Genomic DNA, 25,728 nt, shown 5'->3' on the forward strand with positions numbered 1-25,728 from the left:
GAATTCACAAAAGGGTCAATTACCACATACATTATAGGATTCTTTGACCTGTTAATTTTTTATCCAAGGAAAATAATGTTATTTTAGTAGGATAAGCATGACAATCTAGCATGACAATCTTTGTACAAGAAACAAGTTGATCTCGTAGCGGTGAATATTTTATTATACCAAACACAAAATCTGAAATGGGCTCATTTTGAAGATTATAGGTCAAAGATCATCATTTTGCCATTTATTCTTTGCACATGACGTTATAGCATTGACAAAGTCTACTTCTTTCTCACTTGCAAATTAAATTTCATAATAAATTATTTGGTTCAACACACTTCCAGCTGGCTTGACTTTTACACGTCAATTTAAAATTCTCCAAGTTGGCAAAACTAGGTGCTTCTTGCTTTCTTGATCACACTATATATAGATTTTGCATTTTGCATTAGAAAATGCATCCATATAAGGCACTTTGCCTTCTGTTAAAATTTTAAATCATCATCACCCAGTGTTCTTCATGGCTTTATCCAAGATTTTTCCTTTTGCCTTAATTCTTTGTTGTTCTTTTTATCTGATATCCGGCCAACGACAATTTGATTACCCAACTGCAAATCTTTCTACAACTTGGATCAACAGTATTTCTGCACCCCATTCAATTGATTTCACTGATGGCTCAAAAATAAGGGCCATACTACTCAGAGGAACTTTTGGTCCAAAATATGCTTGTGGTTTCTACTGTAATGGCAATTGTGAGAGTTACCTCTTTGCTATCTTCATTGTGCAAACCAACAGTGCTTCCTTTATTACTTCTCCCTCGATTGGATTCCCACAAGTTGTTTGGTCTGCTAACAGGAACAAGCCGGTTAAGATCAATTCTACGTTGCAACTTACAGCAGATGGAGACTTAGTGCTCAGAGATGCTGATGGTACTTTGGCATGGTCAACAAACACTGCTGGAAAATCTGTTGCTGGCTTAAGCTTGACCGATGAGGGAAATCTCGTACTGTTAGATTCCAAGAATGCAACTGTTTGGCAATCTTTCGATCACCCAACCGATGCTTTAGTTCCAGGGCAGAAGTTAGTGTCTGGAATGAAGCTAACCGCAAGTATTTCAAGAACAAACTGGACTGATGGAGGTTTTTTCTCCTTCTCTGCTACCAATGATGGTTTGGTTGCTTTCGTAGAGACGAATCCTCCTCAAACATACTTTTCAAGAAATGTTGGTGGATTGAATCCTAGTGGAGGCCCCAATTATGCTATGTATTTGAATGGAAGCTTAACTTTCTTCACAAATTCTAGTGATAAAACTGAGTGGATTCTGGTTTCTATTACTCCAGCATCCTCTGCTCAATATATGAAACTTGAGTCGAACGGACACTTGAAAGTGTATGAGTGGCAAAGTCGATGGAAAGAGGTGGATGATCTCCTGACAGGCTTTCACGGAGAGTGCAATTACCCCACGGTCTGTGGAAAATACGGGATTTGCACAATGGGACAGTGTAGTTGTCCCACAAGCTCTAATTCAACTACCTATTTCAGACCGATAAATGTTAGGCGGCCTGATCTTGGTTGCTCTGAGGTTACAAGACTGACTTGCAATGATAAGAAAAAACACAGACTTTTGGAAGTTGAAGATGTGGACTATTTCGCGTTTGAGGCTGATATTAGTGACACGGATGTGAATACCTGTAAAAATGCATGTTTGAAGAATTGTTCCTGTAAAGCTGCGTTCTTTCGTAGTGGTTTAAATTCTTCCAGGGCCACCGCCAGGGGGGAATGCTACCTACCGACCGAGATCTTTTCACTAATGAATAATGAGAAGGACAAGACCAGATATGAATCCGTCGCGTTTATGAAAGTACAGGTTGGAGGAAAAAAAAAATGGCGTTTATGAACAAAACTTAGCCCGTGGGAGGACATGGACGGCAAATTAGCAAATTATGCGCGGGACAGAATAAAAGCATGTGAGGCATGAATTGTGGGAAGGTGGAAGTAAATAAATAATTGGTTTGGTAAGCCAAATTAGTTAGGTTCTTGCGCTTAAGAGTTCTCTGTATCCCTTTTTCATTTCTCAGTGTCTCATTTCCCTCTTGCTATCATTATTAGTAATTTCGATTTGGCAGCCTATAAATAAAGACAATCTATCTTTTTAAATTGTTTGGCGAGTTAAGTGTTTGTTACATTGTTGCTTTCGTTCGTACTCCATGGTAGAATCACTTTGGCAGCGTTGGTGCTATGAAAATCTTACACAAACATTAACACTGTCAAAGATTGTTAAAACTTTTATTTCCTTCAAACAAAAGTTAATTGATGGACAAAGTTGCTCGGATCCCCATTCATGTCCATACAAAACATACACGAGTACGCGACCTTTACATCTATGAAAAAAGTGTGCATTTCATATTGCTCAAATGATTTCTTCTTTTTTATGTATCTCTTCTTTGTCTCTTCAAGCTTCAGCCCTTCCTTGGTGGCAGGTACTAGCTTCTTCCCGACATATTCTTTCAATTGCCTAACAATATACTTAAGGCGGACTTAGCATGGAAAGTACAGGTCCGGCAGAATCCATTAGTTTTGGTCCAAACTTGTATATGTGTTGAGAAGTTCACAGAATATGCATATATAGTGAACTTTAGAACTCATAAACTTCAAATTCTAGCCCCGCCTCTGAACTGAACATACCCATCAAGTGCATCAACATGATGAAGGCCTTGCCTTTAGCTAATTCTAGTGAAGCCCTGGCTATAGTACTAACTCACAAGTTGGTAATTTCAGTCACTGAGATTCAAATTGAAATGCAACAAAGATGCAAAGTCAAGATAACTCGGCTGAAGTTTATTAGTATTTCTTTTCCTTGAAGTAATAAAAACTTTATAAGTTTAATACATAAACAGACTCTCAAACTTGGCCTCAGCTGGCAAGTATGTCCTCTAACTTTGGGTGTACAAGGGTAGGCACCTCAACTTGTATGAAGTTGAACACGTAACACAAATGTTAATGCGGTACATAAATTTTGAAAGTGTCTAAATGATCATTTTGTAAGTTGGAGTATTCAACTGACAAAGTGGAGACAAGTTGAGGTGCCTACTTGTGCACACTCAAAATTGGAGGGCTTGCTTGTCAGGTGAGGCCAAGTTTGAGGTCTGTTTATGTATTATGCCTATATTCTTTTCACTAGAGCCTAATATTTTAAGCTCTATGAAGATATTAAAGCTAAAAGATCCATCAGCCTGCAAATTTCATCTGCCATACAAGTACTTTTTTGCGTTGAGGTTTCTGTGCTGATAAGATTATTTACTGAAGTTGAGTAATATCATAAGAGTGTTTAGCGTAATTTATTCTCATATTAATTTTTATCTGCATAAACTTTCACACTTTCTGAATCCATTTTATTCCAGAAATATATGTGAAAAGCTTGGCTGGAAGCTCATTTTCCCCGTGTAGCTTAATTTTTTTCTTACCGGCCAGATCTGTAATAAGATTGTTCGCAGTTCTATTGTATTTTTGTCATAAAAAAAGAATACTTATATTACTATTTTTGTCGGACTCGGCATTCTAAACAAAATGAAGAATAAATAATGATTAAAAAAGGGAAAAAAACGGAAAAAAGAAAAGACATACTCCCTCTGTTTCAATTTATGTGAACCTATTTCTTTTTTAGTCCGTGTCAAAATGAATGACCTCTTTCCTAATTTGAAAATAAATTCACTTTATGAAGTGGTTTACAGCCACACAAATATTCAAGACTTATTTTGAACCATAAGTTTCAAAAGTCTTCACTCTTTCTTAAATGTCGTGCCCAGTCAAATGAATTTACATAAATTAAAACAGAGGGAGTATAATTAAAAAAATAAAAAAAAGTCATTGTATATACTGCCATGAGTTGCTTTCCAGCTCGCCCCATACAACCCTGACAACTCTCCAGGCACCTATGACAAGTGCGCCTGTACTTATGTCGCCTCAATAGTAGCTCACACTTAGCAACAGGCAATGCCAACATCACCCGTAAGCAGCCAGTGCCAGCGCCCACAAACAGATGCCCCACAACCACTGCCCTTGAAGCCAAGCCCAGCGTGCAACGTGCACACCCTGAAGCTGAGAGTGCCGCCCACTGGACCAACTTGCTATTTGTTTAAGTCTGGATCCTTTTCCATGTAAACATAAAGTTGCTTCATTTGCTGTATTCACGTTTTGCATTTCTAGCTTATTTATGTCATGTTCTGTTATTTGAGTTTTTTCTTTTTATGGCATATATAGTAGGGATATAGTGGTTGAACTTTCCAACAAGCAAACAATTATGTGTATTGGTGTCTCCTCCCGCTCGACACCACGTTCGCTTTCTTGCTCTCTTTAATACAAGCAAACTTTTGATCTTGATATTGGCTTTCGGATTCCCCATATGGCAGTTAAATTGGAAGGGTAATACAAACACTAATATAGTTTCGAATTTAAATGTACAAGTTATAAATCGATCCAATTGAAGGAAGATCTTTATGTATTAACCCGAAATAATATTATTTAAGCGGATAAATAGGTCTAATGACCATGTGTTATTCTACTCTTTTAACCCGTTATTGTTCATATCACTTTTCAGACGTTTAACATAGTTAAAATTAAAAAAAAATTAAAAAGGAACGGTTCGTTTTTTCCCTTTCATGAGTAATATGCAGAAACGTTTAATGATGTGCGTTATCCTATAGGACAAATTTGACAATCTTGTTACGAGTTGATTTAGTCAAGGTGATTATTTTATTAACTAAACCTAAAATGAACTAGACTTATTTGGGCAATTCGCAGAATTGCCCTTCTTTTGGGGTGGTTTTTAAATTTTGCCCCTCATATTTGTAATATTTAAATTTTATCCTTCGGTTAAAACTCATGGGTTCCAGGTTCGAACCCTCACTCAGTCAAAATTTTTTAAAAAAATTCGCAAGACAGAATTTAAATTTCGCTATGCCCCCACCGGCAGAATTTTATTTATGTTTAACCAAAAGTCTGCCGATGGGGACAGACTTTGCCTTGAGGCATATATATATATATTTTTACTTTTCAAGGTAAACTTTTAGTTATGCCTTAACTAAAAGTGTGTCCCATAAGACATGCTTCCAAAGTATCTGGGACGGGCCAAAGATACAGCTTATTGAGGAATAACCAAAGTTATGCGCGACCAAGATACTTATGCCAAGTCCGCCCATAAGGCATGGTATCTTTGGTCCGCATAACTTTGGTTATTCCTTAACAAGGTATGCCGGACCCGGCATACACGCGATCCAAACCTTGCTTTGCGATTTTTTTTTTAATTTATGCTTGAACGGGGCTTCGACCCGGAACCTCACGATTTCGCGAAGGCTTCGGGGTTTACGCGAAGGGCAAAAATTAAAAAAGAGAATATGGTGGGCAAAATTTAAAGAGCACAAATATGAGGGGCAAAATTTAAAGACCACCCCAAAAGAAGGGCGATCCGCGCAAAAAAATGGACTTATTTTGAAAATCTTAAGTGGGAACATTTGTGATCCCAAATTGAACTTCTCGTCAAATACTATTTCCATATCCGAATAGTAGCATTGACAAAGCTGCTTCATTCACACCTGCAAATTGGCTTGGGCTTCACATTATATAATTTTATTCAATAAACTCCCAGTGGACATGAAGTTACAAGGAAGAATTAACTAAAGGTGACTTTTTAGTTATGAAATTAGTATAGGTGACTTGTGGGGACCATTTCATCTCAAAACCCATTTAAATATGGGATTAAGATAATTGAGGTTCAAAGTGTATTTTTTAAAACTTCTTAATCTTTTATAAAATACAAAAAAAGATCCCAACTTAATTCAAAAAACCCATTAGCCCCCCTTCTCATCCTCCCCCCCTCCCCCCAGCCCCACAACCCACCCCCCACCCCAATTTTTTTTTTTAAAAAAGTTTTGATAATTTTTATTTGCTTTTTACCCCCCCCTCCTCCTCCCACCCCACACCCCACCCCCCAATTTTTTTTTTTAAAAAAAAAAGTTTTGATATTTTTTATTTGCTTTTTCACTAGTCCCCTCCTCCTCCCCCACCCCTCCCCCCCCCCCCCAATTTTTTTTTTTATTTGCTTTTAAATGACCCCCCTCCCCCCTTCCCCCCCCAAATTTTTTTTTTTTTTTTTTTAAAGTTTTAATTTTTTTATTTGCTTTTTCACCCCCCCCCTCCCTCCTCCCCGCCTTCACCCCCCCCCCCCCCCCCCAATTTTTTTTTTTTTAATTTTGATTTTCTTTATTTGTTTTTTCACCCCCCCCCCCCCCCCCCTAAAAAAAAAAATTAAAAAAACAAATTTAATTTTTTTTTTTTTACGTTCCTCCCCCACCAAATTTTTAAATTTTGTTTTTTGATTTTTTTATTTATATTTTCACTCCCTTTCTCCTCCCGCCCCCCCCCCCCCCCCCCCCCCATTTTTTTTTTAAAAAGTTTTGATAATTTTTATTTGCTTTGTCACCGCCCTCCCCCTCCTCCCACCCCACACCCCACCCCCCAATTTTTTTTTTTAAAAAAAAGTTTTGATATTTTTTATTTGCTTTTTCACTAGTCCTCCTCCTCCCACCCCTCCCCCCCCCCCCCCCCCCCCAATTTTTTTTTTATTTGCTTTTTCCCCCCTCCTCTCCCGCCCCCCCTTCCCCCCAAAAATTTTTTTTTTTTTAAGTTTTAATTTTTATTTGCTTTTTTTCACTCCCCCCCACCTCCCCCCCCCCCCCCCCCCCCCCTCAAAAAAAAATTAAAAAAACAAATTTAATTTTTTTTTTTACCAGCCCCCACTCCTCCCCCACCAAATTTTTAAATTTTGTTTTTTGATTTTTTTTATTTATATTTTCACCCCCTTTCTCCTCCACCCCCCCCCCCCCCCCCCGCCCAAAAAAAATAATTGAAAAGTTTTTCTTTTTGCTTTTTTGCACCCCCCACCCTTGCAAAAAAGGAAGTTTTTCAAAAAAAAAAAATTTTTTTGCACCACCCTCCCCCATCCCCTCCCTAAAAATAAATGATTTTTCTTGAAAAGAAGTTTTGAATTTTTTTTTTTTTTGGTTTCTTACTTCCCCCACCCATCCGAAAAAAATTAATTTTATTTTTAAAAAAAAAAATCCCCCCCCCCCTCCAAAAAAAATCTTGGAAGGAAGTTTTGAATTTTTTTGTTTTGGGTTTAGGAAAAGTTTGGATAAAATCCAGGTTGTTGTTGTTGTGTGTTTGTAGTGAAATAGATGGTTTTTCTGTTGTTGTTCTGGTATGTTTCAGGGTTTAGGAAAAGATATCCAACATATGGTTTTTTTGTTCTTGTCACGGTATTTATCTGGTTGTCATTATAGAAGATATCCATGATTTGTAGTTGTTGCAACAAGTTCTACACTTGTGGCAATAAGTTTTTGCAACGACTACAAAAATGGACATAGCTTAGTTATTTGGTTCTCGTTTGTAGAAAATATCTAACAGATTTTTAGTTGTTGCAACAAGTTCTACACTTGTTGTAACACCTAACAACTACCATTGTTGGATATAGCCTCCTTGTAGAAGATATCCAGCGATTTGTAGTTGTTGCAACTACGTACACTTGTTGCAACAAGTAGACAACTGCAATAACTACAAATCACCATTTTTGGTTCGTTTGTAGAAGATATTGCATTTGTAGTTTTGCAACAAGCTCTACACTTGTTGCAACAAGTAGACAATCCGTTGCAACAACTACAAATTGGACATAGCTTCGATTATTTTTTTGTTGTAGAAAATATAGATTTTTAGTTGTTGAGGGTTGTTCCGCGTTTTTTAAAACCAAAACCAAACCGAAAATTTAACTAAACCAAATACATTTGGTTTGGTTTGGTTTTAAATTTTAAAAACCGATAATATTTTAGTTTGGTTATGGTTCTATTAAAAAATAACGGAATAAATAACCGAACCAAACCAATAAATTATATACATAAATTTTATAATTATTTATATGTATAATAGTAGTTTTTCATAAATAATTATAAATATTTTGTCCTTTATGTTATTTGTGAATGATGTTTATGAACTTATTTATTTTGATTAGTTGTGGTATTTGGAGCCAAGGCTTGTTGAACAATTATGTTTATGAACTTATTTATTTTGCTTACTAATTGTTGCAATAGATGCATATAGTAGAATTGCTTGGTTGCTTAGTTGCTTAGTTATTACAACAAATTACTCACTTTGTTGGAAAAAAATTTAAAAATTGCTTAAAATTATTGTAAAAACTAAAAAATATATCGTAGATGAGTTAATTGTTGCAACAGATCATACACTTGTTGAAGAAGTTGCAACAAGTTACTAATCTGTTTCAACAGATGGATCAGTTGTTTAAGCAAGTTGACTAATTGTTGCAATAGATTAATCACCTTGTTTGAATTATTGCAACAACTTACTCATATGTTGGATCTATCATATGTTGCAACAATTTACTCATATGTTGCATTAGGTATCTCATATGTTGCAACAACTTACCGAAAAGGTATCTTATATGTTGCAACAACTCCTCCATTATTGCAACATATTCACGATATTGCTAATGCTGTTTAAATAAGTTACTAATCTCTTTAGACAAATTGCCTAAATGATTGACAGATCATACAATTGTTGAAGAAGTTGCAACAAATTACTAACTTCAACAAGTTACTAATCCGCTCCAACAAGTAACTAACTGTTTAAACAAGTTATTAATCTTTTGAGATAATACGATTGGGAAGAAGTGCAAACAAATTACTAATCTGTTTCAACAAGTTACTAATCGTTCCAACAAGTAACTAATCTGTTTAAACAAGTTACTAATGCAACTGCAACAGATCATACAATTTGTGGGAAGAAGTTGCAACAAATTACTAATGATTTTAGTAGATATATATATATTGATCACTAAATATAGTTGATTTCATTGTTTATCACTAAATATGGGTGAATCAAGTAGTTCACGCCAATTCACTCCAATGATCACTCCATTTAGTGCGTATTGGACTTAGTTGATCATCTATCGACCCAAAACACTATCAAATTACTTAAGTATATATATTGATCAATAAATATGGTTGATTTCCATTGTTTATCACTAAATATGGGTGAATCAAGTAGTTCATATCAATTCACTCCCATGATCACTCCGTTTAATGCGTATTGGACTTAGTTGATTATCTATCCCGACCCAAAACACCATCAAATTGCTTAAGTATATATATTGATCAATAAATATGGTTGGATTTCCATTGTTTATCACTAAATATGGGTGAATCAAGAAGTTCCCATCAATTCACTCCCATGATCACTCCATTTAGTGCGTATGGACTTAGTTGATCATCTAACCCAAAACACCATCAAATTGCTTAAGTATATATATATTGATCAATAAATATGGTTGATTTCCATTGTTTATCACTAAATATGGGTGAATCAAGTAGTTCCCATCAATTCACTCCCATGATCCGTTTAGTGCGTAGGACTTAGTTGATCATCTATCCCGACCCAAAACACCATCAAATTGCTTAAGTATATATATTGATCAATAAATATGGTTGATCTCCATTATTTATCACTAAATATGGTTGATTTCCATTATTTATCACTAAATATGGTGGTTTATTGATCACTAAATATGGGTGCCCATTTGCAACAAGTGTAGTATCTTTGAGATGTAGTATGGTGAACAACCGTAGTATGGAACAACTATAGTATCCTTTGTAATGGGTGAATAAGGGTGGATATCCGTTGGCAAAAGGTTCTAAGAATACACTTAGAATGCCCATCTAATCCATGAAATTACTATCTAATCCATTAAGGATGTTAGTGTATATATATATATATATATATATATATATATATATATATATATATATCGTTGATTTCATTTGTTTAACACTAGATATGGGTGAATCAAGTAGTTCACATCAATTCACTCTAATAATCACTCGTTTTAGTGCATACTGACTTAGTAGATCATCTTTCCTGACTCAAAATACTATCAAATTGATTAAGTATTATATATTGATTACTAAATATTGTTGATTTCATTTGTTTATCACTAAAAAAATTGGTGGGGTGGGGTGGGGGCGGGGGCGAGGGGGGGTGGTGGGGGCATGGGGTCGGGGCGGGTCAGGCGAGGGTGGGTCAAAGTGTTAAAAATAAAACTTGAGTGCAAAGTGTTAAAAATAAAGTTGAGGGTTAAAGTGTCAAAATAGAAACTTTTGGGCTACTTCAAAACCCCTTAATCACTAATAGAAAATTATCACCTCTACCTAATAATTAAAACTTGAGTCACCTATACTAAAATAAAAAACTAAAGAGTGACTAATAATTAAATGCCCCAAGTTACAAGTCAATTTAGAAACCCATCAAGGAGCTCTTCTTTTCTTTTAATTTAAAAGGTTAATCATACTTGGTCCATCAGTTATTGATAAACTCCGATTTTAGTCCTAAATTACTTGAAATATGCAATATTGATCCTTTTCGCTTCTAAATTCACAAATTTTCAGAATTATAGAACCATTTCACCATTTGATTGTTTAGTGTTATCTTAAACTTGTACTATTTAGAGTACTAAACTTTTACAAATAATCCAAATACAACATATTTCTTACAGAAATGGACCAAAATCACACATTTTAATTAATTGAAGGTTAAATGTGTCGAATCATGTATTACAAGGACTAAAATAAGAATTTACCAATAATTGAGGGACCAAATTTGTTGTTGCCCCTTCCTTAAAACTCTTTTTGGGTCAAAAGAGAAAAAAAAAAAAGAAAAAAAAAGGAGGAAACTTCCATAATTAATAAAGAAAAATTGAATAGAATCAAAGGGAGAAGGAGGCAAATTCGGAGGACATGGATAAGTCAACGCGTTCCTTTAGTCATCTTCTTCTCCAAGTTGTAAAAAGTAGGTGTGTTGCATTTTGGACCATATTATAGTTTTGCATTAAACATTAGAAAAATCATTCATGGGTCACCTAATCTTACTCTTGTAAACAACCAAAGATCTTACATTAAACTTCAATGTGTTTTCATCTCATGATGAACTAAACGCACTTTGCCTTCTGTGAAAGTTTTCTTTATCCTCCATTGTTCTTTATGGCTTTATGCAAGATTTTTCCTTTCTTCTTCATTCTTTGCTGTTCTTTTCATTTGATATCCAGCCAACCTTTTGATTACCCAACTGCAGATCTTTCTACAACTTGGGTCAACAGTGTTTCTGCAAACCATTCAGTGGAGTTCACTGATAACTCAACAGTAAGGGCCATAGTACTCAGAGGAACTTTTGGTCCAAAATATGCTTGTGGTTTCTACTGTAATGGCAATTGTGAGAGTTACCTCTTGGCCATCTTCATTGTCCAAACCAACAGTATTTCCCAAATTACTCAACCCGCGATTGGGTTCCCACAAGTTGTTTGGTCTGCTAACAGGAACAATCCAGTTAAGATCAATTCTACTTTGCAGTTTACAGCAGATGGAGATTTGATGCTTAGAGATGCTGACGGTACTTTGGCTTGGTCAACAAACACTGCTGGGAAATCTGTTGCTGGCTTAAACTTGACAGATGAGGGGAATCTTGTTCTGTTTGATTCCAAGAATGCAACTGTTTGGCAATCTTTTGATCACCCAACTGATTCTTTGGTTCCGGGGCAGAAGTTAGTATCAGGGATGAAGCTGACAGCCAGTGTGTCAACAACAAACTGGACTGAGGGAGGTTTGTTCTCTTTATCTGCTACAGTTGATGGTTTGGTAGCTTTTGTTGAGTCCCAAACATACTTTGAAAGATCTACTGATGGGTTGAATGCTAGTGGAGGCTCCAATTATGTTATGTATTTGAATGGAAGCTTAGCATTATTCTCAAATTCTAGTGATTCCAATGAGACACTGGTTACTATACCTCCAGCATTCTCTGCTCAATATATGAAACTGGAGTCTGATGGACACTTGAAAGTGTACGAGTGGCAAAGTCCATGGAACGAGGTGGATGATATCCTGACAGGTTTTAACGGCGAGTGTTATTATCCCATGGTCTGTGGAAGATATGGCATTTGCTCAAGGGGGCAGTGTAGTTGTCCCAAATCAAGCTCTAATTCAACTACCTATTTCAGACAGATAGATGATAGTCAGGGTAATCTAGGTTGCTCTGAGGTCACAAGGCTGACTTGTAATGCTTCAAATAAACACAGATTTTTGGAACTTCAAAATGTGGACTATTTCACATTTACTAGAGATATTGGAAACACCGATATGAATACCTGTAAAGATGCATGTTTGAGGAACTGTTCCTGTAAAGCTGCTTTATTTCGTAGTGCTTTAAACTCTTCCACGGGGGACTGCTACCTACCATCCGAGATCTTTTCACTAGCGAATAATGACAAGGACAGGACAAGGTATGATTCCCATGCTTTTATAAAAGTACAGGTTGAACCTGAAAGAGCTGCTGATGCACCTGATGCATCGAAGGTGAAATTTTCCATTAATGCCGCTATATTGGGCTCTGTGATAGGACTTGCCGTCTTAGGCATCATAATTGGAATTGCAGTTTTCCTATTCTGGAAGAAGAGGAAGATCAATGAAGACGAGGAGAATTATCTAGATCATGTGCCAGGAATGCCCACTAGATTTTCTTACGATGATCTAAAGGCTGCAACAGAGAACTTCACCAAGAAGCTTGGTCAAGGAGGATTTGGGTCAGTTTATGAAGGGTGCTTAGCGGATGGCACAATGATTGCAGTGAAATGCCTTGATGGGATAGGGCAAGTTAAAAAATCATTCTTAGCTGAGGTTGAAACCATTGGCAGCATACATCATGTAAACTTGGTGCAATTAATTGGCTTCTGCGCGGAGAAATCTCACAGGCTTCTAGTATACGAGTTCATGAGCAATGGATCACTAGAGAAATGGATCTACCATGGGAAACAAGAGCAAACTCTTGATTGGAATTGCAGGAGGAAGATTATTCAAGATATAGCCAAAGGATTAGCCTATCTTCATGAAGAATGCAGGCAAAAGATTCTACATTTGGATATTAAGCCCCCAAACATACTATTGGATGAGAAGCACAACGCTAAACTTGCCGACTTTGGGCTTTCAAAGCTAATTGATCGGGATCAGAGCCAAATTGTGACTACGATGAGAGGCACTCCTGGTTATTTGGCTCCTGAATGGCTTAGTGGAGCTATAACAGAAAAGGTAGATGTCTACAGCTTTGGCATCGTGGTCTTGGAAATTTTGAGTGGAAGAAGACATTTTGAGGCATCTGAGTCTGAAGACCAACAGGTAATGTTGCACTTATTGAGGAAAAAGGCAGAGGAAGGGCAGTTGGTGGATCTTATTGATAAGCACAGCAAAGATATGCAGTTTTACAAAGAAGAAGTAATAAAGACGATGCAGATTGCTGCCTGGTGTTTACAAAGTGATTACACAAAGAGGCCATCAATGTCAACAGTGGTCAAGGCCATGGAGGGTGTTTTGGATGTTGAAAAGGATCTAGACTACAGCTTTAGGCCACAACCTGTGAACGGTATACCAAATATCACTTTTGCAGATTCAACTCCTTTACTGCCTTCGGTCCTATCAGGCCCAAGGTGAGGACAAAGTTCCATGTAAATTTTGTTAATTTCTAGTTTTTATGTAATTGCAGCTTGCTTGCTGCTGTGTAAATTTCTTCTCCAATGTTCACGAAGTTAGTTTTGTTCAATTTATTCATGAAAAAATTGTCCTTTGAGAACTAATCAACTCATCAATGTGGATTTGATAAGCTTGTTAGCACTAAAGTATGTATAAAGCTCCTCTTTTTTTTTTTTTAAACCTCATCAATCAATGTAGGTACAAAGATATATTGAGAGTGAAAGCATTGTTCAGTAATTAGTTTGTCATCTGAAGAGAAATATCTGAGGATTAAACAGGAACAAGGAGGGCTTATCTAACTGATAGAACATTCCAAACCCAATACTTCTAAGGGATTAAAAGCAACATTTTTGAAATTGCATCTTGTCTACGATAAATACTTACATGCAACTGGTGTTTACTCCAAAACCAAGCAATTTAACCGTGACAGTTAAAAGTTAAAGTGAATATACATATTACTAAATCATAGTTAACCCATAAATGTACGTAAACACCCTTTTCGTTATACTTCGGATGAGATTATAATATCATAGCATCTAGGGAAACAAAATAAATGAGATAATAAGATCAGTTTTAAAGCTAAAAGAACCCTCTTTTTTCCTTCTCTTATAATAGGTATAAGCTAAAAACATTCGAGTATAGCAGGGTAGTAATATGTAACTAGATTTATAAAACATCAATAAGAACAGTGTGTCTATGATTCTGAAAGTATTCCCAGTATGTTGCAATTATTTAGCTAATGCAGTGTTATCAAAAGCGAAAAGCGCAAAAAAGATCTAAAGGTCCGTTGGGGCTTTAAGCAAAAAGGGAATACAATGATATTTAACGCATATTAAGAAGAAACATGAAGTACATAATTGGGACAAAAAAAAAAAAGACAAATTATGGGTGGTCTGGATCCATACATATTATATCAAAAAGAGGAACCATTTGGGGAGCTTAGTACAAATAGGCTTCATGGACGGTGAGCAAGATCTTGAATGCAAATAAATACTTAAAAGGAACTGTCAGAAAGGATTTACAAATGATGGCAACCTTCTCTACAGAGAAGTTGTATCTGAAAATGAGATGGGAATTTACTTGAATTTACTTTAAGCGCAAAGCGGAAATAAAGAGCAGGATTGCTTATTGTCGCAGATTGCTTGTACAATAAGCTATATCATAAGCAGAATTCATCATAGATATATACGCTACTACTATTTACATTGACTTGCCAATGACATTGGAATTTAATTCCAACAGCATTCACTAAGTATAAACAACAATGAATAGTCACAGGACCTTCTCTCTAAGATTCTGAAAGTATTCCCAGTATGTTGCAATTATTTAGCTAATGCGAACATCAATAACAAGTAACTAAAGTCAAAAGACGACAATTTTTATATATATATATATAATTGCTTAAAAAAAAAATTCATCATATATATACACACTACTACTATTTACATTTGTAAATTGTCAATCATATCCACAGTTTCCAACAGAATTAACTCAGTAATAAATTGAGCTTACAGATTCAATAGACAGATGTGAGTCTCACTGGAACCTTCCCTCTAGTTGGATCACTGAATCCATCAGCCACAATTCTCACCATTTTTTTAAAAGCAAAATGCAAGCAATTCGATAAAGCCGCCCAACACATCAACTCGTATACGAAATCAAAAGCCGGATCCGAAAACGAAGAAGATTCTTCCCAATTTGCCCCTCCAAATCCACCATAATTCCATCCCTTACCACCACCACCACTACCACTCCAGCTACTACCACCACCACCAAACGGACCATCATAATCACCACCGTCAAAGAAAACTCCGTTTTCATCATCTCCCTCATCGCTTAACAACTTCCGTTTAGTACGCCTCGTCTTACGTGTCAACCTACGTGGCACGGATTTGACTTTATTGTATTTTACAGGCGGCGGCGCTAGGGCGGCCGAGATTTGACGAACTCCGGTGGCGGCGGCGGCGGCTGAAGGAGGAGATTGCTGATGCTCCGATGAGAGAACGTTGAAATTGCGATTTAGAAGATAATTTGAAAACCCTAGGCCATGGCTTGTAACAACTGTTGTTAACGTATCGGAGATCACAGATAGTTCCATAGATGATTCCTTCGATTTGGATAAAAATAGGAAAAATCAATTTTGGGTTGAAGTTTTGAATAGGGGAGTTTGATTTTTTGGGGAAGAGGACAATATATATGGGGGATTCTTTGGAATTTTCAAGCGGCTCGAGAGAGAAACGTGTGATTCTCTGCAATATGGTTATTCTTGCAAATTTTACGTGTTTTTTTTTTTTTTTTTTCTTCCTCTTTGCTTTTTTGTTTCAACTAATTTCTCAGCATGCTTTGCACGTGTATATACTCCCTCCGTCGTGTTGTGTGATTTTGACTTTTTGCATCAGTTTTTTAAAAAAAAAAATAATATTTTTTTTTTTTAAATTTTGTGGTTGTTAATTAAAGATTTATAAAATATAAAAATGTTTTTTAATCTTGTGGTCTTAAACATGTCACGTTGAAAGTTGAAATTAAAGAAACAATCATTCTTTTTTAAACAGATTAAAAAGAAAAGTAAGACAAATAAATTAAAAGAGAGAGAGAGTAGTATAATATTAGTATCAGAAAAATAAAATTTTGAGTAAATAATTATATATGAAATAATAAAGTAGAAGCTTCTATGGATCGTTGTATCTCATATGATGATTTGTTTGTCGAGATCAATACGATTGGATGTCATCTGAACCTACAGAGATAAATAATTAAAATTTGATGAGATATATGTGATATTTATTTTATGAGTACACACATGTAATGAAATATATCTCACCTAATACTTTCTTTTTGTCTGTTTCAATTGCTCTATCATGGTCAGAACTCTTGTTATCGACATTGATATCCCTTTAAAAGTGTAATGTGAAGCTGACCATTGTGAGAAAACCAAGTAAAGTGGCTTCTCAAATGTATTGACCTCTTTAAATTCTGCCAGCACCACGAATCGATTCGAGCACACAAGATCGAAATAACACATGATATTGTCCGAAACATGCATGATGAACTTTTATATTTGGGGCAATGCAACATCCATATTGAAAATGAACTGCAAGATAAGTATATATCACTTATATAAACAATCCTAAACTGATTCACCGTAACGTATCTAAGCTCTTCATATATAGCAAAAGGAAAATGATGCATTGGTCACCATTATCTACTAGAGAAATGTTGTTTTGGTTAGTCTAATTACCTTATTGAGTCTTATGAGCCATTTAATTCTGAACAGCTGAATGGATTGCCTCCTCTGTTTTGATTAATTAAATCTGATTCCTTTTTTCTGAGCTCTGATTCATCAATATGTCAGTCTGTTTTAGCTTTTCATTTTGCTTAACGTTGTCTGATTGTCTCAGGGTGTTCTTCTTTGGTCCGATCACACGTGAAGACATTTGAATCTCTAACGATATGCCAACTAAGATGTTTTACTTCAGTTTTTGCTGTTGTAAATAGAATAAGTAGAGACCCCTTACTCTTAGAAATACAAATAACGTGCTGCATATGAAGATGTACTGATACACAAACATGGAAATTGGAAAAGAAAACTGTATCCGCCAGCTGCCATGGAAAAGTTAATCGTTTAGCTACTTTAGTTTTCCTTTTACATTATACCATCTACAAATTTACCTGATAGCCAAATTTAGTTGCTAACAAACCCAAAGCTAAGGGAAGAATTTTTGGGAAATAGTATGTACAAGAGAAAGATGGATCTGGTGATAAAACATGGAAATATAAAGGTAGATATAACCATTCCTCCATTCTTTACAAAGAGAGAAATAGAATAGGGAAAAGAAAAAACACAACCTCTTAATCTTATTGTTCATCTTGGTCCGGATAAAATTGAAGGCAATATTGAACTGATAGTGGCTTCCCTCTGTTGGTTTCTTGCCCCAACCGCAGTTAGGTATGTGAATTTGAACTTTGAAGTCCAAGTTGGTTTCAACAGACACCAAACCTTCCAGTGTTTTTGTTAGAATATGTAATTAGTAAAATATATTTTGTAATATTTTGTAATCTTCTATTTTAGGATAGCATATGTTAGTATTATTTAGTGAAATTAGTTCCTAATTTGTAGCCTACAATTATGTTGTAAATCATGTATATCAACCCATTCATGGGAATGTAGATTATTCAAGGAAAACATTCTCTTACATGGTATCGACTAGGTTCTCCTAAAAACCCTAGCATCCTAAAACCCTACCCCCTCGCCCGCCGACCCCCTTGGCCGCCGACCCCCCCCCCCCCCCCACCTCTCTCTTCGTTTTCCTCCTCTTCTCCATGGCCGACACCTCCAAGTTGCATCCCGCGACTACCGTCACCAATATCAAATCATGCATTCCTATTGTGCTTGACTACGAAGGAAGCCAATATAATAATCGGGCTACCCTCTTCAAGATCCATTGTCGTGCCAACTTGGTGATCGACCATATCCTACCTCCCCGCCTCTCCCACCGTGCCACCACCGGCCATCTGCAGCCCGAGAAACTTGTCGCTAAGGCCCTATGGGAACGGCCGGATGACATTGTTCTAAGCAATGGATATATGGCACCATATCCAATGATCTTCTTAACACGATCATTCATCCGTAGGACACCGCCGCCGAGGCTCGGGACCGCCTTGTTCATCTTTTTCAGACAATAAATCGGCTAGTAGGCTCTCGCTCTTGACGCGAAGTTCACCAACACCAAATTGGTGGATTTTCCGAATGTGAAAGCATACCGCACCAGTCGAAAGTTCTCGCAAGTACAACCTTGCCAACGTCGGTCACAAAGTTTCCGACGAACGACTCGTGCTTCGCCTTCTGCGAGGGTTGTCGGAGGAATATAAGACTTTTCGCACAACGGTGCAAAGACCGTACTCCTTCTCCCGTCTTTTGACGTTGTCCTGGCCGATGCTTCGAGCTTGAGCAAGATAGCCATGCCGAGGACGCCATTCACGACGCCGCTCAATCGTCGCTCTTGTTTCCCACAATGTTACCCTCAAAGATTTCGTAACGGACAGCCCAATAATTCGAAAATAACGCCAACAATCGTGGAACTTTGCGTAATCGTGGCAAGAAAACAACCGCGGTCGTTAGCCGGTGCAACCGCAACAACCGCGTGGCAGCGCAACGGACAAAGCAACAAGGCGCTCGCACCACCGACAAACGTCCGCAAGAAGAAGAAGAAGGCTCGCCGCCCGGTCGTGGTATTATCCACCGCGGGCAGCTTGGGGGCCACGCCGTGGGCCACCCCACCTTGTCCCTATCCTACGGCGGGATGGCAAGCGCCCCGCGGCCGGCAAAGAATCGCGGGCCCGCCTCCCTCGCAGCAGGGAGTTCTTGGTCCTCGTCCTCCACGGGGGCCGTTCTACTGGCCGCCGCCCGCGTCATCACATGGCGGGTACGCGCCCACGATATTGATCAAGCTATGCACACAATGTCGTTGAATCCGCCCGATGACAGAAATCAGTGTACGGACACCGGAGCCACATCTCATATGACCAACTCCCAAGGTACTCTCTCGTCTTATTATCAATCGAGCAAAAATAATGGCATTGTTGTGGTAATGGTAGCATGATTCCAATTCGTGGTTATGGTCAAGCTTCCTTCAAGTAAATCCCTCTTTAAAACTCGAAAAATGTCTTACATGCACCTAAACTCATCAAAAACCTTATTTCGTTCGTAAATTTACTATAGATAATATGGTTTCGTTGAATTTGATCCCTTTGGTTTTAATGTGAAGGATTTACGACGGGGAGCAAACCATGAGATGTGAGAGTTCGGGTGATCTTTATCCATTCTTCCCAAATTTTCGAGCCATCTCGTCCTTCGCACCATCTCGCTTTTAGTGTCATCTCTCCTCATATACGGCACTCCCGTTTAGGTCATCCAGGGATGTTATTCTTAGTTCTTTACGTAGTAGTAATTTGATTGAATGTAATAAGGCTCGAAACAATGTTTGTCATTCTTGCCCTCTCCGGGGAAATTAATTAAATTGCCTTTTTATGACTCTCTTTCAACTACTACTATGCCCTTTGATATTGTTCACACGTTGATGTATGGACCGCACCGTTCTTAGCTCATCCAAATACGATATTATGTTTTATTTCTTGACAATTACACAAATTTTCTTTGGACTTTTCCAATCAAAACAAAGTCCTGTGTTTATGATGTTTTCTTGTCGTTTCGAATTTCATTCGCACTCGCCTTTGAAAAAGAAATCAAAACTTTTCAATGTGACAACGGCGTGAATTTGATAATGGTCCTTTTCATAAATTTTGTGAACAAAACGGGATGTGTTTCCGCTTTTCTTGTCCCCACACTTCCCCCCAAAATGGTAAGGCGGAACGGAAAATAAAATCGATCAATAATGTTGTTCGTACACCTCGCCCATGCATCTATGCCCCCTCATATTGGCATCACGCTTTGGCCATGGCCACGTACCTACACACAATATTCTCCTTCTAAACTCTTAGCATATAAGACACCCACTCACATTCTTTATCAAAAGAATCCATCCTACTCTCATCTTCGAGTTTTTGGTTGTCTATGCTTTCCTCTCTTTCCTCCACACAAATTCATAAGCTACAATCTAGGTCCACTCTATGTGTCTTCCTAGATACCCTTCCAACCATCGGGGGTACAAATGCTATGACTTATCGAGCCGAAAAAATAATCATAGCTCTACGCATGTGTGGTTTGATGAAAATTCCTTTCCTTTTTCACAAATGCATACTCTATCTCCTACCTCATATGATTTTTTGGATGATGATAATTCCCATCGAGAATCCACTTGTCTGCATGACCAGGCCGCCGCTTCCCCAATACAGCCCTCCCTCTCGTGCAACCCACCACCCGATCTCCCCTACCTCTTCTCCTTCATCGCCGACCGCCCGCCAGTCCGCCTCCACCGCCCCCACCCACCAGCTTCCCCCGCCGCCACCCCTTCCTCTCCCACACCGCCCCACCACTAGCAGCCCCCCCCCCTCGCTAGCCCACCCACCCATGCATCGCATGACTACACGTAGTCAACATGGGATTTTTAAGCCGAACTCAAAGTACCATAATCAAGCCTTTGTCACCACCAATTCCATCTCCCCCATTCCTCGGAATCCCGTTGGTGCCCTTAATGATCCGAATTGGAAGAATGCTATGCAAGATGAATATAATGCTCTTATTGATAGTAAGACTTGGGAGTTGGTCCCTCGTCCTCCAAATGCTAATATTATTCGGTCTTTATGGATTTTTCGGCATAAAAAGAAATCGATGGTTCTTTTGAGAGGCATAAAGCCCGTCTTGTAGGTGATGGCAGTGTCTCAACGGAGGGTGTTGATTGTGACGAGACGTTCATCCGTGGTCGTTCTCGCAACTATCCGTGTGGTTCTTACTATTGCTTTATCTCGCTCTTGGCCCATTCACCGCCTTGATGTAAAGAATGCTTTCTTGCATTGCAATTTGAATGAGATCGTCTATATGTATCAACCTTTGGGGTTCCGGATCCAAATTTCGTCCCGATCATGCTTGTCTCTTGCGTAAATCTCTTTATGGTTTCGTTGCACCACGGGCTTGGTATCGCCGTTTTGTCGAATATGTGGCAACCATTGGTTTCTCCCATAGTACATCCGACAACTCTCTCTTCATCTTTTGTCGCGGGAAAGATATTGCTTATATTTTGTTATATGTGGATGATATTATTCTAATCGCATCTTCGTACTCTCTCGTACTCGCATCATGTCCAAATTAGCTACGGAATTTGCAATGAAAGACTTGGGTCCGTTGAGCTATTTTTTGGGGATTGCAGCCTGTGGACAACAATAGCCTCTTTATGTCTCGCAGTTCTTACGCAGTAGGATATTCTCGACAGAAAGATGTGCATGTCGTTGTAAGCCCCCGCCCCACCCGGCTGACTCAAAGTGGAAAACTCGCCGCTTCTTCAAGCGCCCCGTATGAGGATCCTACGAAGTATCGTCGTCTGGCAGGTGCTTTGCAATACTTGACATTCACTCGGCTCGACATATCATACGCCGTCCAACAAGTTTGCTTGTTTATGCATGACCCCAAAGTCCAAAGATACGGAAGCATTAAAACGCATTTTGCGTTACATTCGAGGTACGATTGACTTTGGCACACATTTATACAAATCCCCTCTACAGTCACTCCTATCATATACGTATGCTGATTGGGGAGGATGTCGCACACTCGACGCTCCACGTCGGGTTATTGTGTCTATCTTGGGGATAACTTGATTTCTTGGTCTTCCAAGCGCCAACCTACTCTATCTAAGTCAAGTGCCGAAGGCATCACGCAGGGGTTGCTAATGTTGTCTCCCGAGTCTTGTTGATTCGTAATCCGTTGCTTGAACTCCATTGTCCTATTCGTAAAGCAACGTTGGTCTATTGTGATAATGTAAGTGCCATTTACTTGTCCGGGAACCTGCACAACATCAACGTACCAAGCATATCGAAATGGACATTCACTTTGTTCGCGAAAAGGTTAGACGTGGCGAAGTTCGTGTCCTACACGTTCCGTCCCGTTATCGATTGCCGACATTTTCACCAAAGGTCTTCCGCGCGTACTATTTGATGATTTTCGCGACGCTCTAACCGTTCGTAAACCTCCCGCTTCGATCGCGGGGGTGTGTTAGAATATGTAATTAGTAAAATATATTTTGTAATATTTTGTAATCTTCTATTTTAGGATAGCATATGTTAGTATTATTTAGTGAAATTAGTTCCTAATTTGTAGCCTACAATTATGTTGTAAATCATGTATATCAACCCATTCATGGGAACAGATTATTCAAGGAAAACATTCTCTTACAGTTTTAACCACCAATGTCATGGAAGGCCTCTTGGTGAAATCTCCCTGTAGACACCACGCAGCAATGCTCAGCATTTCTGTCACTGCTTCTTTGTGGAGCTGCATATCCTCATTGTTTTTGTCAACCATATCCATGAGCTGTTGTTGTTCTGCTTTTCTTTCAAAAACACTTAGCAAATGGACATCATCTTCATCAGCCTGGGATAAATCCAAATTCTTTCTCCCACAGAGAATTTCCAAGAGCACAATTCCAAAAGCATACACATCAACTTTCTCAGTGATTACCGAGCTCAACCATTCAAGGGCTAGATACCCTGGTGTTCCTCTCATTCCAGTCAGAACTTTGCTTTTGTCTTTCTCAATTAGCTTCGACAACCCAAAATCAGATATCTTAGCATTGAAATTTTGGTCTGGAAGGATGTTTTGTGGTTTGATGTCCAAATGAATTATCTTCTGGCTGCATTCATCATGAAGATAAGCTAAACCTTTTGCAATATCTGATAGTATCCTTTGCCTTGTATGCCATGTAAGCCCAATTTGTTTATTTTTATGAGAAATCCACCTATCCAATGATCCATTTACCATGTGCTCATAGATCAGAAGCCTGTGGCTCTTTTCGGCACAAAATCCGATGAGTTTTACCAAATTGGCGTGGTGAATGCCACCGACTATCTTTACTTCTGTTAAGAATGATTCCTTCACTTGACCTAGACCATCCAGATGCTTCACGTGCCTATTTTGGTTCCATTACTCAGTGTTCCTTCATATACAGAGCCAAATCCTCCTTCCCCGAGCTTTCTGCTGAAATCTTCTGTTATTATTTTTAACTCATTGTAAGAGAACCGAGTTAGCAGTCCCTGTAAGATTGGTTCAAGATCCAGAAAATCCCCAGCCTTGCTGGACTCGTATGTCCTCTTTTTGAAAAGAACAAAGCAAGCAGCGATACTTAAAATTATCCCAAAGAAAACTGCAAGAGTAGATCCTATTATCACTATGTGATGTCTTGATTTTTTTCCTCTAGAAATGGTTGGAGACTGATTCTTTGCTTTTGAGGAATTCTGCACCTTAAGAAATACTCTGTTGTCCATTCCGTCCTCATTGCCTACGAGAGAAAAGACCTCACTCAGTAGTAAACAGCTCCCATTTCTAGCCCCCTCCAAGTCATATCTGAAAACAACAGCTTTGCAGGAACAGTTTCTCAGACAGGCCCTTTTGCAATCTTCCAACTTTTCCCCCTCAAACCATAATATGCTCGAAATTAGTTCATGATTGAACTCAAATGCAAAATATGTGGTATTCCTGAGCTCTACGAAACTATGATACTGCGAAGAGTTGCAGTAAATGGATGTCAATTGTGAACATCCAAGATCTTTCTTCCTGTCATTAAAAGGCCTGAAGAATTTTTCCTCTGGTGGACAACTACATTGCCCGTTACTTGTACAAATACCATATCTTCCACACACCATCGGGTACAAAGAGTTCCCCCTTCATATGGAATCAAAAGATCAGATATCTCTTTCCAATGAAGTACATTCTTGTCCAATTGGTATACCCGTAAATGTCCATCAGGCCCAAGCTCATGAATTGAGCTGGTGATGTAGGAGGGTCTTGCAGAGCACTAAGTGTTTGACCATCAAAACTGTAATAAGGACTATCCATATAAGTTGGAGTATAGTAATACTGAGGTGGATCAGAATCGATGTAAGTGGCCCAGGTTCCATTGAGAATACTTAAAGCAATCAAACCTTGACTACGATTGGTTGCTGAAACGCTTGCTATGAGCTTCCTCCCAGAAACCAAACTCTGGCTGGGGAGCAAAGAATCTGTAGGATGATCGAAAGATTGCCAAATTGTGCAATTGGATCTATCAAAGAGCACGAGATTCCCCATTTCTGTCAAGTTTAAGCCAGAAACAGATTTGCCAGGTGTATTAGCAGACCAAACAACAGTGCCATCAGAGTCTTCCAAGACCAAGTTACCATTTTGGCCTAGTCGCAAGGTTGCATTGGCTTTCACTGGATGGTCTCTGTTAGCAGACCAAACTACCTGGGGATTCATCAACTTTGCGTCTCCGCTCTCACTCTTATGGAACGCAAAGAAGATACCGAGAAGGCATTCGGCGCTTTGCTCATTACAGTAGAAGCCACAGAAGTGGTACTTAATTCCGTCATTTCCACTCAGAAGGATTGGTGTAAAGTGAGATAAGCCGAATGTGGAATCAGTAAATGAAAACGGCGTGTTGGTCCAGGAAGTGGAAAGTTCAGCAGTAGAATTCAAAAGACTGGCATTTAGGTACCACGAAATCTCTAATGAAGCAAACCTGGATGACAAAAATTGGAGATAAACGAAGAGTAGGATAGGAAAATACAATCTATGTTTTGCAAACATTGCTTTGTAAACGATGTTAAAGATCAGAAAATGTTTTGAAATGACTAAATTTGCTAGCTACTCCATCTGTGTTCTAATAGACTGATGTGAGCCTTTTTTTTTTTTTTTCGGGGAACGTGTCTCTTTTGGTCAATACAAGACAGCGAACTCATAATTTTTTTTATTCCACGTGTATTTTAATGTTTTCCAAACGTTTATCTACTTTCAACACTCATTTTATATTTGCCACAAATAGAAAGCAAACATACCCTGGAGATTCCCTTTTACATGTGAACCTGAATATGATATAATTATTTGCAGTGAAGGCTACACAAAATCACTTGTTTCCTTTCCATTATTTTAAAGCAAAGTGGGAACACAGACAAGGGTCTTCCTTTTTCCTATTATTTTAAAGGACCTGGAGACTACAGACTCCTCTTTCTCTTCTTTATTCTTACAACTTCCAGGCAGCTTCTTTATTAGCATAAAATCTATATCTATATATCTATATAAAGCAGGGACAAATGCCCGCTGATGTGGCAGCCTAAAAACCAGAATTCACATTTATCTTTTTTCTTAGAATTTTGCAATTTATCCTTTTATTTAAGTGCCCAAATAAGTAAAACGGAAAAGGGTCAATAATACCCCTAAACTATCATAAATGGATCACATATACCCTCCGTTTGTATTTGGTATCAAACATACCCTCGCCGTTACAAAAGGAGACCACTAATACCCCTCCATTTAACGGCTGACCATTTAAGCTGACGTGGCAGCGCCACGTGGAAAAAATTATCCACGTGGACGGCCACGTCAGCCTCTCTCCCTCTTCCTCTTAAGTTCAGGGGTATTGTTGACCTTTTTTTTTGTAGTTTTTAATTTTTTTTCTGATTTTCTACACCACCA

The 25,728-nt window shown here is 38.3% G+C and overlaps 3 protein-coding genes and 1 pseudogene across 3 annotated transcripts; 2 read left to right on the forward strand and 2 right to left on the reverse strand.

Moving 5' to 3' along the window:
- Positions 1-424: 424 nt before the first annotated feature.
- Positions 425-2,142, forward strand: LOC132035806 (EP1-like glycoprotein 2). The gene has a single exon (XM_059425940.1). The coding sequence runs from the start codon at positions 506-508 to the stop codon at positions 1,880-1,882; it is 1,377 nt and encodes a 458-aa protein (XP_059281923.1). The 5' UTR covers positions 425-505; the 3' UTR covers positions 1,883-2,142.
- An 8,832-nt stretch (positions 2,143-10,974) lies between these two features.
- Positions 10,975-13,721, forward strand: LOC132035805 (G-type lectin S-receptor-like serine/threonine-protein kinase SD2-5). The gene has a single exon (XM_059425939.1). It carries the CDS (start codon positions 11,082-11,084, stop codon positions 13,572-13,574), a length of 2,493 nt encoding a protein of 830 aa, XP_059281922.1. The 5' UTR covers positions 10,975-11,081; the 3' UTR covers positions 13,575-13,721.
- A 1,309-nt stretch (positions 13,722-15,030) lies between these two features.
- On the reverse strand, positions 15,031-15,878 carry LOC132035930 (uncharacterized). The gene has a single exon (XM_059426107.1). The coding sequence runs from the start codon at positions 15,709-15,711 to the stop codon at positions 15,130-15,132; it is 582 nt and encodes a 193-aa protein (XP_059282090.1). The 5' UTR covers positions 15,712-15,878; the 3' UTR covers positions 15,031-15,129.
- A 1,348-nt stretch (positions 15,879-17,226) lies between these two features.
- Positions 17,227-25,217, reverse strand: LOC132036849 (G-type lectin S-receptor-like serine/threonine-protein kinase SD2-5; annotated as a pseudogene).
- Between the last annotated feature and the right edge of the window lie 511 nt (positions 25,218-25,728).

The sequence above is a fragment of the Lycium ferocissimum genome, chromosome 11, assembly GCF_029784015.1.
Source record: "Lycium ferocissimum isolate CSIRO_LF1 chromosome 11, AGI_CSIRO_Lferr_CH_V1, whole genome shotgun sequence".
In the NCBI taxonomy this organism is placed as follows: Eukaryota; Viridiplantae; Streptophyta; class Magnoliopsida; order Solanales; family Solanaceae; genus Lycium; species Lycium ferocissimum.